Source organism: Perna viridis, chromosome 5, assembly GCF_037379345.1.
Source record: "Perna viridis isolate PV_CMFRI_1.1 ecotype Kerala chromosome 5, ASM3737934v1, whole genome shotgun sequence".
NCBI classification, from domain to species: domain Eukaryota; kingdom Metazoa; phylum Mollusca; class Bivalvia; order Mytilida; family Mytilidae; genus Perna; species Perna viridis.
Genome location: NC_142449.1, coordinates 10,478,674 through 10,492,031, shown reverse-complemented (window position 1 = coordinate 10,492,031; position 13,358 = coordinate 10,478,674). Strand labels below are relative to the sequence as shown.

The 13,358-nt window shown below is 31.3% G+C and overlaps 2 protein-coding genes and 1 long non-coding RNA gene across 5 annotated transcripts in view; 1 reads left to right on the top strand and 2 right to left on the bottom strand.

The window, feature by feature from the left end:
• Positions 1–1,165, bottom strand: part of LOC148615938 (sodium-dependent multivitamin transporter-like) — a 32,700-nt gene extending 31,535 nt beyond the window's left edge. The window contains exons 1-2 of one of the 2 annotated variants that reach the window (XM_088582597.1): positions 1,054–1,165; positions 176–536 (exon numbers count right to left, since the gene is read on the bottom strand). In XM_088582597.1, the coding sequence (XP_088438723.1) occupies positions 176–520 (345 nt within the window). In that variant the 5' untranslated portion in view covers positions 521–536; positions 1,054–1,165. Of the gene's footprint in view, positions 1–175; positions 537–1,053 lie in introns of those variants that run through there. The other variant, XM_088582598.1, reaches the window with a different exon arrangement.
• LOC148615937 (uncharacterized) lies at positions 530–1,651 on the top strand. Its single transcript, XR_015922089.1, has 2 exons — positions 530–1,091; positions 1,390–1,651. It is a non-coding gene; the product is annotated as an uncharacterized LOC148615937 (long non-coding RNA).
• Positions 1,652–3,882: 2,231 nt separating this feature from the next.
• LOC148615936 (ADP-ribosylation factor-like protein 2-binding protein) lies at positions 3,883–12,801 on the bottom strand. 2 transcript variants are annotated; one of them, XM_088582595.1, is made up of 7 exons: positions 12,741–12,801; positions 10,033–10,087; positions 8,135–8,196; positions 7,532–7,638; positions 6,999–7,084; positions 5,351–5,447; positions 3,883–4,284 (listed from the first exon to the last, which is right to left on the bottom strand). In XM_088582595.1, exons 1-7 carry the CDS (start codon positions 12,769–12,771, stop codon positions 4,159–4,161), a joined length of 564 nt encoding a protein of 187 aa, XP_088438721.1. In that variant the 5' UTR covers positions 12,772–12,801; the 3' UTR covers positions 3,883–4,158. The 2 variants fall into 2 exon arrangements, with proteins under 2 accessions (XP_088438721.1, XP_088438722.1); XM_088582596.1 differs by lacking the exon at positions 12,741–12,801 and adding an exon at positions 12,355–12,505.
• Positions 12,802–13,358: the final 557 nt, after the last annotated feature.

Below are 13,358 nucleotides of genomic sequence, written 5' to 3'. Positions count from 1 at the left end.
TGTTACATTTAAATTCACACTTAAAATAAACATTTCATTTTAACATTTTAAGAAACCATGTTTTTATTATGTTGAAAAATTACGTGTCGTTGCAGCACGACTTTGTGTTGAAATGTATATACAGGTTGCATTTGGGTTATTATAGAAGAATAACAAACAGGAAAAAGAAACATACCTCGAATGCGCTAGCCAATCCAATATTGTGGAATACCGGAATTATAAAATGTACAATGAAGGGAAATCCGAGAAATCCTGAAAAAATTCCGACCCAGTAGATGGCACCATGGTAGAAAACTTCGGCGGGAATGCCCAAAACCGAAACCGAGGAGAGGAAACTAGCCATCAAGGAGAGTGTAACTGGTACAATCGACATTCTTCTTCCTCCGAGTAAAAATTCCGTCGTAGTCTGTTTCCTTTTGTCTCTCCATGCGTAAAAAACACCGATGCCAGCAGATATAACCAGAGTCAGAGTGAAAATGACATAATCCAAAACATGGAAGCTTGATTTCTTCGTATACATTGCCACTTTATTTTATCTTTAAATAAATAAAAATAAGTGAAATGAGTTTATCCTGATACATTGATATTCCGGATCGGAAACAAAGAATACAGTCATTTGTACAATCTTATTAAAACCACAAATCATGTTCCGATACTAAATGCAGTTATCAATTGGATAAAATGTCCAAGTTATTTTACGAGTATCCTCTTGTCGTCAGTGATATTACTGTAATAACATAATATGGTTGGCAAACTAATTCAGTGACTCTCTCTAGAATCGTAAATGTAAAATCCACTCAGAAAAAAAATGTTTTAATAGGTTGAATGAGCCGTTTTGACAAATGTTATCCATTAACATGGGATACGGTTTCTATTGCACTCGACGACAATTGTTGATGAAGTGAAGTGTATCATTTTTCATAACAGCCCGATAACATACCATATTTTATTTGGAAGTAGGTCAATTCTTAACGCATATGAATTTAGAGAAATTATGTAATTGGGACAGTCCTTTGGAAGTGGAGATCTAATGTGAATGAAGATTTACATTACCTGCAGGACATGGGACAGGCTTTCCAGAAGAATATAGGGTATGCCTTTTTTATAAAGTACCAGAGTTAATTGTGAGTGTTATGGGTTCGGTTAAGCAAAACACCGTCGTTCACAGCCCTTTATTTCGTCAGTTCATTTAAATTTGTTAATATGTAATAAATCCTAAATTTGTTGAATTTGACACCGTGGGATTGAAGTTGATGACAAATTCAGAATATAGTAAGGATATCGAGGATATGTTTTCAACTACATGTATATTATAATTGCGTAGGCTTAGTAGGATGTTTGTGCAACATGAGAAGTGAGCATTTAATGTTTACTACCTCTTTTTACCAGGCAGACAGCGGAAAGATGATATATGCTGCTGGATAGGAGTTCTCTGTGTGTCATATAGCAGAATATGTAATAAATTATATGCTTCCTTTCGTGTGATCTTTTTTACCTCATTGTATAAGAGGAAAAACTAAATGTAATACGATTAAAAAAGTATTATTTATCTTTTTGAAGTGATCATTGCATATAGTGATTATGTAACGTTATATGTATTACAGTGTGTACATGTTTTTATATCTTATTAAATACATTTTTTTTCCAACTATTTGAAATCATCTTATATAATTAAAATGATTTCTCACTAATTTATTATCATAAAGTTTATGAAATATGTTTTTATGAGACAAATTTTATAGTATATATAAATAGAAGATGTAGTATGATTGCCAATGAGATAGTCATCCACCAAATGCCAATGAGATAGTCATCCACCAAATGCCAAGCAATGAACAATTAAGCTTCTACAAGTCACCACACGGTCTTCAAAGATCGGCAAAACCAATGCCATATAGCAAGCTGTAAAAGGCCCCAAAATAAATGAAGTGAAACTATTCAAACAGATAAAAATCAAATAACTTGTTATGAATAAGACATTGTTTAAAAGTGAATTTATACGATATCTTATATATTTTAAATCTGATATCTTATAAACTGTACAATATATAAGATATCTTATAATTTATTAGACATCTTAATAAGACCAGGAAATATCTCAGACCTTTACAAAAGAATACCTCTCAACAAATACAGTACGAGTCCAGCGCATGATGTGATATTCGACGATACAATACCAAGACGAATTTTGACAGTTACCACTGCATATCGAGAAGTGCAGTGTCATCCAATCTTTTTAAAGAGAGAGGGAGAGAGAAAAAACATGACCACCAAAGAAATGGGAGGGACAGAGGTTATTATTTTATTTTCTTACATCCCTTTTCTGAAAAACAATTAATGATTATGGAATCTTTTCAAACGTGTGCTTACGGCCATTTAATGGCTGAAGCCAGAAGTTTATTTCCAAATTAGTGCACTAAATTACTGGTATTAAATTTTCAACAACAAAAAATAACCCCTAGAACCCTCCCTCGTATCCGCCACAGATGTGTTGTATAAATATTCACTTCTTTCAAATGTGCATGTACTTTAAAAATATCAGACGGAGGACTTTCTATCTACGATTTACTATACTAAGTATTGTATTTTGTTTTATCAAAAGGACGAGGAAAACTACAAAATTAAAGTACATTGTGTATATAGAACAGTACAAGATCGGCGTTAAAAGCTTATATTATTCACTTAAATTGCTAAACTGTTGATCTTCAGCTTGGTAATCATTTATATTAAAATAAACACAAGGGCACCCCAAAGTTCCTTGCATACTTTTAAAGTAAACAAAATGCACATTCGAAAGTTTTGTTTCACCTAGACACAATGATTATGTAATGAACATCTGACAATGGAGAAAGTTATTCAACATGAAATGTTTGGTATTGTCTGGAAAGTTATTTTCCGACTTGGTGCCACAATAACTATGTAGGAACGGAAACCCAACCTGTTCCAGTGTAGAAGTATAGTGATAGTATGTTCTGATGTGAATTTTGATCTTTTCTAAATGTTTAAACTAACTGTTAATTTTAAACATATCTATCAAGCAAATAGGTACAACATAGCAGTTATGTTAATGTTGTTTATGGAGTGGCTTAGTGGTAAACTGAGTAAAATCATGTACGATTTCGCACTTCTAGAATATTATGGGAATGATGATCACCAACTGTGCCAGGTATAATGTTTTGCATATAGGGTATGACATCTTGAATAATTCTGTACATCATGATTTTACTATGATTATCTCGTCTGACAGTAAGCTTGTCCCATCCCAACCTCAGAATATAACTTATCTAGAGATGTCACTCAATGTTAATCTTTAGGGGTGATATCATTATATTAGATCAATAGTTAAACAGTATCCAACGCACATTTACACATTTTGCTTCATTTCACATCTTCATTTTTTTAAATTAATTTGCAATTACATTAAGAAACTATTTTAACCTAATATTAATTTCTTCACTGGAATTATACTCAAATACTCAAACCAATTTCAGCATAATAAAATAATGGAACAACCATTCTAGCTATATTTTTAAATTATAATGCAAAAGAAAACAACAAACTGTTCTGTTAAGTTTTAGTTTGTACAAATTTCCTATGACCCTGTAACCTTCCTCTGTTTATTCAGATATTTACAGAAGGGCTGCAGGGTCAGAGGAAATTCAACTTAGTCTCAGCAAACAGCTCTATTGAGCAAAGAAAAAGTCTGATCAGAAAAACATGAGCATTATTTTTACCGAAATGTATACAGTATATACCCTTCTGACTAGAATGGAGCACTCTTTTCCAAGACTGACCAACTCTGTCAAATTTTTGTTTCTAGCATCATTAATTAGTCAGTGCTTGACAATACTTCAACAATAAATTCAAAATAACATTAACAAGCAGGCTGATAATATTTTTAATAATGAAATACAACAATGGCATGTAACTTGGCAATGAAATAGCCAAAACTAATGTGAATAATAATTGTAGAAAGAATAAAAAAAATTGATAAAAATCAGAATACAGTAGTTTGGCCTACATAAACGCCTATCTGCCTATACAGTTAGACAGCCCAGCCAACAGGACGGAAAATCTGCTGTGACGAAACGTCCATAAGGTAAGAACACAACCTTTATCGCACCACACCAGGTAATATCTTGCTATAAATCATGGATGTTATTTTGGCCCAAAAGAATGTCCACTAAGAGCAAAGTCTAATGAGAATCCATCCCCTTCACCTCCTTCATGTACTGATGTTACAGTAATCCCAGCACTTAAATCTACACTTCTTCCTTCTTTATCCTGCAAAGAGCAAACAAACAATGTATATCTATAATAATTTTCTGTATTGTAATAATTTCACATTTCAGTCATTACTTACTGTGACTGCTTCAAAAAAAGACTAATGAAAGTTGAAGACTATAAATAATTTGTGTTTTAAATTGTGAGAACAAATCTTGATAGAAAGACAAAAAAAGTTTCAGTCTGGGTATAGTTCAAAAGCACTCAGTTTTACCAAGATCTTTGTCAAAGGTAATTGACAATGCTATCCAGAACATTGCCTTGAGATGGTCTTTAAAGCCAGTTATCAAAATCCTACCTTCCAAAACAGTAATCTGGTCTGGACACAACTTGTGACATTTCAAAAACCATTAAAAAAAATAGGCATTAATGTAATATAATACCCGTCATGTTATGGGGAAAATGTTAAAAATGGCTTAACACCAAAACTACATTTTGGACTTTGCAGAGAATACCTTAACCTCTGTTTTATGGAATTTTACACCTGTACAAAGTTTCAAAACAAATTTATCAAGTCATCATCTGGAAACCCTGTGAGATGGTCATAGGGACTATCATGCCACTTTTCGGAGGGTATCACAAAATACCTCGCCACTTCATGTTGCTTGGCATAAAAAAACACAATAACTCAAGGTCAAAAGTCATCAACCATAATATACAATACAATGGTTTAATGTTGTCTACCTACATGTAAAATATCACCTATTACAAAAATCAAAATAGTTACAGCCCGAATATAAACACCATAGGGCTACCATCACTTATCATAAGACTTTTATCAAAATCGGACCATGTTAAAACTGTCACACTGATGAACATGCTCAGAAGATTTGACATTGCTTAGAAAAACAACAGTAAAATTTCAAAACAGTATAGAAGCAGTCAGTCTTCAGACCATCATGATTGAATTTTCGGAGAGCCTTTCATTAATGTTAGTCAGATGCCATATCTTACGTCATACAGTTGTTACTAACCAGACAGATGTGTATTGAAATTTGTGAGCACTGGTTCTGAAGAATTAATTCTTCAACTTATGAAAATTTGTAAATAAATAACAAATACTTACAGCCTTGTAATCTAGGAACATTTCTTTGAATGCCATAAAATCACTAAACGTAGACAGCATTTCAAATATTTCACCATCCAATTCATTTCGCCTCTCTCTACAGAAAAATGAATCCATTTTTAATGCTGTCAAGTTGTGATTAAATTTTTTTTTTTTTACTCTTGTAAGTTACACCTTTCACTTTTTGAGAATAAATAATGTTTAGATATGGTATGATTGTGATGCTATAATCAGTTTGGTCATTCTAAAGATATTGTTGGTTTGTTTGTTTGTTGTCTCTAGGGTATAGTTGGTAGTTGTGAAAATATTTCAAGGCCCCAAAAAGCAAGAAAACACCTTTATTATTGCAATAGTGCACACAAAACAAGAGGCTCCCAGGAGCCTGAATCGCTCACCTGGTTGAATTTTGTCTCTGTTCAAGGGCAATAAATTAAACAATAAGTTTTCCAACAATTTTGACTCAAGAAAACTTTGATAGGACTAATAAGGATCATGTCAGTAAATGAAAGTCTAAATCTATCATAGTTTTCAAGACATTGGCTGAAAACAGTAAAAAAAACAACATCATTTTCCCCTGTCAAGGGCAATAACTCTTATAAGAAGGCGTCTGACAAATTTTATGCATGAAGACTTTTGTAGTCCTAAAAATAAGGATCATTTCAGCAATTGAAAGAATTTGGCTATACCTAACAGTTTTGCAGATATATGCAAAAAACTATTGTCTGACCCCTATGTGCTATTTTTAGTAATGGCAGCCATGTTTTTCGATGGATCAAAAATCCCCACATTAGTTTTATGCAGGATACCCCAAGGAACATTCATACAAAGTTTTGTTCCAATTGGTCAAGTAGTGTCAGAGGAGAAGATTTTTGAAAGAAATAACATAAAAAATAGCAAAAAACGTTGAAAAAGGGCAATAACTCCAACATGGCGCAATAGATTAAAATGAAAATTTAACCGCAAATAGATCTCATCAGGCTGAACACTTTTATACCTATCAGAATTTGGTTAAACCTAACCATTTTGGAGATATATGCAAAAAACTACTATCCGACCACTATGTTCTATTTTTAGTAACGGCGGCGATGTTTTTCGACGGATCAAAAATCACCACATCCTTTCTATGCAGGATACCCCAAGGAATATTCATACAAAGTTTGGTTCCAATTGGTCAAGTAGTTTCAGAGGAAAAGAGTTTTGAAAAATTGTTAATGACGACGACGGACGCCAAGTGATGGCAATTGCTCACATAGCCTTCGGCCAAGTGAGCTAAAAAAAGAACTAAAGAAACATTCAACTAGAAAACCATTTTTTTTAGTGTAGGACGGTATTTAGATAAGAAGATAAAAAAGCAGGTAGGTATTCATTAAAATGAGAAGATGAAATTCCAAGATAAATACTGAATCTCGACTAACACAGTGTATTTAAAATAATCCTGTCATTTTTTAGTTAATTCATTTGGACAAACTCTTGATAAACCATGTGGCATTTAAATAATTTAATTCTGAAAAAAATATAACTGAAAGTGATGTAAAATTGTGGCAGCTGGGTTCATGATCTTGTTCAATCAAACTTTCGAAAATCATTTTATACAAAAAGTTCAAAAATTTTGAAAATAATAAATATTATTAAGAGACATTTTACTTACAATATTTGTCTAGTAAATTCTGCCATTGAAAATTGTTCTATTCTCTTTGACAATTCATCTTCTAGATATTTTTCTATTAATTCTACCTAAAAACAAATTAATATACAAAATCAGTGATATTTCTCTTATATAAGAATAAAATTTTAATACAATGACTATAAATGGGCAATAAACTTTCAATGATTAACCTTCATTAACTGTAGAAGAATTACACTTTGTGTGGTACTAAACTTTATGATTATGTCAAAACATGAATCAAAATCCCAAATAAATCCCAAGTCGGGAATAGGCTTTATCTATGAAGGACAGAGATAACAGTGACATTGTTGATGATGTACCACTATGTTGTTTTTCCACTGATGTAACAATAAACAGGAATATGTCAGACTTATTAATCCTATATCACACACTGCATGTCCATGTCAAAAATCTGAACAATCACTCCCTAATTGCAAGCATCACTTTTATGAAGTATTATTTAAATTTTGCATTACATATAGTGGTGTCTCATTTGTAAACCTTAAAAAACTTACATATTCTCTGTGAATATCTGTGTATATGAATTTATTTTCTTCACTGTCATCAAATTCATGGTAGTATTTTTCTAAGAAGTTATTCTGTAATGTCTGGAATTCATCCTCTAAAATGAAAAAAACAAATATTGAACCTGAAGTTGTTTTCTATCAAAATATTTTGGTTTTCTGGCAAACATGAGATGTGGAAATGAACTAAACTGTAAATATTATTAATAAAAAAACTGAAACTTGAAGAAAATCTTATATTCCTGCATAAATCTGCAGTAATTAGGATTAAAATTTGGAAAAGGGCCATTTTAATGGTATTCATTTTTTAAAACTGTGAAATAAATTCTAATTTAAATTCAACATATTCAAGATGAATGTGATAAATGGCACATAGTCCCCTCAACTCCCAATCACTGCATCTGTGTAAGGAATTTTTAGGCTTTTATATTACAACTACATGCATATTTAATATTCAATGCTTCCTGGGAATTTTCATACTTATTTACCCATAAAAATTAATTGTACCCTCCATCCCCTCATAGGAATTATAATTGGAAATGAAATTCCACTCCTTGTATGATCTCCATTATTTTTTCTTGTATGATCACTTACCCATGATGATATCTTCAATATGACCTATGGTCTCATCGAATCTAGTGTCTACATCACTGGATCTAATAAACAAAAATATTTTTTTATAAAAAGGCAGAACAGAATTACATGATGAATCAATTCAAGAAAGAGCAATTGGTCCCATTTCCTAAGGGTGAGTGAAAAAAAAAGGAATTGATCAAGCACCCAGCTTCCCAATATTCTGAAATATGCAATAGTCTGTTTTCCATTCCAAAATCATTCAAAATTGTATAGAATGATACTGTTTTTTTTTCTCAAGTCAAATTGCTCAAGTCTAGTACATGTCTGTGTTTATATAGACATAGATGTAAATTATGTCTGCTGTTGCATATATTAATTTTAACTTATTTAAAATAAATAATATCACATACTGAAGCAGTGATCTTCCCAGGGCCGTATAGCATTACATTGCCCTGATGCTATATTTTTTACCAGAATGTCATCTGTAAATCTTAAGGAAAACACTGATAAACTGTACAGACATTGAGAGATTTAAATATAATTGACTTCATTAAGTGTAATTAAACAACAATGTGTTAATTTTAGTCAACACAGAAAGGAAGGAAGTTATAAGAAGTAAAAAAAAAAACATTCACAAAAAAAATCACTCAACATAATTAATAGCTCTTTCCCGTTTTTTTTTTAGATGTATAAATAAGGATCCAGTTCTCTGAATAAGCTATTATTGACTATGACGATTTGATTTTAACTCAAATTCTTTAAGGCAAGATTTTTCTATGATTTTGAAAGCTATAGCCACTGAGGAAAAATAGGACTTTTTTAATGTGATTTTTAAAAGAGACCTTTTGCACCAGACACTTCTGCTGTAAACCCCTTGATTGATACTTGAAGCAAAATGTATAGGAATACAGCATATGGTCTAAAATCTGTTTTTCATACAATCCAAAAAGGACTCCCAAACTTTAAGCCTAATAAAATGCTTCCTTGACCAAAATAATTAGTCACTTGCAATAAGACTAATAAAAGATTACATGAACAAACAGACTGATGGATGATGTGATTTTCGAAGATCAAAAAAATTTGTTTCTGGAAAGTATTATAAATAAAAATCTTAAGTTTTAATCAAAGGAAATAAACAATTCACAATGTCATAGCATTCTATGGATGCATTTTTGAAGTATAGTCTGAAAACAAGAAATTGCATATTTTCTGTATGAATTAAGACTTTATAATACCAGTAACTCAAAATTTTGTATAATCCAAAATATATAAAAATCAATAGGGAGCTTATTATAATAGAAAGAAACAATAGTTTAAAGGGCTTTCAAGTTATATATATATTCTGCGAATATGGAAAATCCCCCTTTTTTATGAAATAAGTCCTATAACTATGGAAAAACAGAAATTTATTATAAATTATAACAATAGAAAAGGAAGCTTACAAAAATAGAAATAAACTATACATGTATCCCAAAGATTCCTGAGAATGAGTGCAACCACTCCTGAGTTGTAGTCCAAATACTGTGAATTCCCCCACCCCTTTATGATGAATAAAGTCCCATATAACTCTTAATCATAAAATCAGAAATTTACAAATATAGACAGGGAACTTACATCAATATAAATAAACAATTCCCCAATGTTTCATTGACATTACTACAAGGGTTTTTGAGTTATAGACAATCACCCCATTTCTGTACAAATGAAGTCCCATAACTCAAACCAGCTAAATACATGTACATGTAGGTCCTGAAAATCTTAGTATTTTTAGAAGGTCTTTAGCCAAATCACAGTGACGAGTACTAGAAAAATCAGTGATTTAAGTATGTACATACAATGCACTACAGTATGAGTCGGGAAATGGGAAGCTATATGTATATCAAAATGTCATAAACTAATTAGAGTAGAAAACTTACATTCCAACAGCTAAGTCCTCATCATGGAATGATAATTCCATAGGCTGTACATCATCTGTAATGTAGAGATTATCATTTAGCATGCTGCTAAATAAATGATTAAATGAAACATAGCTTTACAGGTACAAATTACATATGTACAAACTCTGAAGAAAACCGTCTGCTATAAATTATAAATGACTGCAGAAGCATGTAAATTACATGTAATACAAGTACCTTTGAGCATCACTTAATAGCTAGGCAACCATTTCAATACATGTATGTGCTGGACCAAGGCAATAAGAGGCAAATTTGGAGTAGGTGCAGCAATTCATCCGGCAAACCTTTGAAATAGATAGCCTTTTTACTTATATGTTAACCTTCCCACATTAGGGGGAAGCCTCACAAAATCATTGAAAAATTTAGAATCTATCACATTAAAATATAAAATTTGTGGTAGATTTTTGGCTAAAATTATTATACATGTGTATTTTCTGCAAATATTAATAAATATATGAATTTTTACATCAAAGTTTGCTTTAATATAAAAAATTCCCAAAAGATCTGTTCAAAAGGTAAACAGGTATGTTTGTACTATTATTTTGATCCCATCAATTTACTTTGGAACTAGCAAGACAGGGTGTCCAGCGAAAAGGTTTTACATTTCCATGATAAGACTTCTTTACTATTTATTTTCAATTCTTACCCATCTATACTGTCATGAAACAAGTGTTAAATGTAACATTACATTCCCTACACAAATACAGTCAATGTCTATAATCTCCAGTAATTAGTTGTATGTACATCGGCCATATTATAAATGGGATCCATTTGACAGTATAAATAATGGATTTCTAATTCTAGTTACAAAAATGTATTGGAACATTCTGGTGTGGTAATCTAGTTCAAGTATACATAGCATAGTGGAAAATAAGCTGAGATCACAGAGGCCTTAACATTCAAGTGTGGTTACAAGACTTATGCAGATAATTTGTGTCATCTGATAACAAATGCATTTTGAATCTTTCTCAGAATTCTGAAAATCATTTTATGGCAAAATTTACTTACGAGGTACAAAAAATGGAGTATGAATTTTAACAACTTAAGGATAATCTATCAGCAGTGAAGTTCTAAAAATAAACATTGTTCCCAATTTCTGTCACAACATTTATTATTATTTTTCTTGATAAAGAAGATTTGCAATGGATTAATGATCAAGATTCATGTATCTTTTCCCTGAATAGAACTGTTAGAAAAATAGACTTTTTTACAATTCTTTTTTACATCAAAACAATCAAGTATTACATCAAATAAGTCAGTAGTACATGTATATAGCAGACTTACATGTAAGTAAAGCCATGTCAAAAGAATAACTATCCTAACTGAACAACTTCTGTGTATGACAAAATTCTTATACACAACAAACACTTTATCTACGTAATATGATCTTCTGAATCCTACTAATCAGTAAGTCACAAATTTCATTTTCTAAATTTCTTATTTGTTTAAATTTCTTCAATTGATTTTTCCTTTTATGTTTAGAAGTGTCCTGACAAGTTCTTACACATAAATTAATCCCAATTAAGGGATTAGGCATTATTATATCCTTACATATTGATTATGAAATATTGATTACAAATTCTGAAAACAAAGTTTGTACAAACAATAAATGACTATGATCAATATTTACCCATTACCTTATTAAAAAATAATCAAATGTACTTCACATTTACATTTTTGCTCAGGCAAAGATATATGAAGGGCATTCATAATAGTGAAAATCACAGAATTTAAATGACATCTCATGTCAAAACATACCAGTTGATCTCAATCTTTTATTAACAGAATTTAGACAAGTTTTACCCAAAGTTCAATTGCAAAATTCCCATAAATTTTTCTGTTGATTAATAATGAATTTGATTCCATTCAATGAGTACATTTACATACATTTCCATGTTGAAACATACATATCAAAAGAAAATGCATCTTAAATTTAAAGAGAACATGTATGAACATGTTTAAGATGCCAATTTCAAGATTATCTCCCAATTAAGAACAGAACTTATCTAAATATTACTATGTTAAAAATCAAAATATGTTGTGGTTTCAGTATCTGAATTATGTTTTATTACATGGGCAGTGTTTTCAAAGTTCTACGTTATGATGTCACTTGTCAGGGACAGTATCAGGTGCCATAATTTGTAATCACGACTGTCATGTCAGATTAAAACTATTAATAAAAAGCAATGGGAGTTTGACAGGAAACACTTAAAATGAAGTTTACGAAAATAAAAATCCATATAAAAAAAGAAAGAAAACGTGGTCAAGTAAATATTCACTCACAAAAACAAAGGCTCATGTTTGTTGTCCGCTGTTTCCTACAGGAAGTTTACATCGTCAGGATTAGTGGCGAGTAAATTTCGAGAATGCATCTCATTCAACGATTATTTTTCATTTGACCAAAATAGTTTCGACAGAGAAAGGGGTGGAAGAATACTGAAAAAAATATTGCTGTGATTATTGAGACTATAAGAAATTACATTTATAGGAGCGATATAACAAGAAACCAAAACAAAAATAAAGAAAAACATAAAAAGGGGGCCTGATTGGCCTGAATGACAAAAGAAGTGTTTATATCAATTTGTACGCTCTTCTATGTATTGCCTAATAAATTTGATGATTTGCTTATTTATGTTAGTGTTAAACGCGAGCCATAATAGCCCTTTTACCTGTATTTTCATCATCGGCATTTGATGCCATGTTCCTTTTGGAGGAACCGGAAATATTAGGTCTCGCTAAAATTCGGACGAAATTTATTTTCAAAAATATTGTCAATGAAAGGCGTTATACATGTCTAAACGTCTTTTTTTTCTAAATGGTCTTCAAATATTCAGTTGGGCTTCGGAGCTAACTCACATATAAAAACCAGAAGATGTGGTATGGTTGCCAATGACATAGTCATCCATATTGGAATCTTTAAATATAACCAAGAAATTACTTCATGTATGGGGTATCATCCGCTCCTCCCTTTAAGTCCAAAGTACATTCCATGTTTTGGATGAAGTCCAAAGTACAAGTTTACTTTTTGGTAAAGTCCAAATTGCATGAACTTTGAAGTACAAAGTACGGCTGTTTTGAAATGTTAAGTCCGTAGACTTGTGTGCTAAGTTTAAAGTACTCTCTAAAAAAATAACAAAATCCCGAGTCAAAAATGGGGTGATACCCTCACGTATCAAGGTTTTCGATATCACAAGCTCATAAAAACGTTCACATATTTTTTCAGCAATACAAAGAACTCATTCTCAAATACAGATGTACTTGTAAAGAATTAATAAGTGCAGGTATCT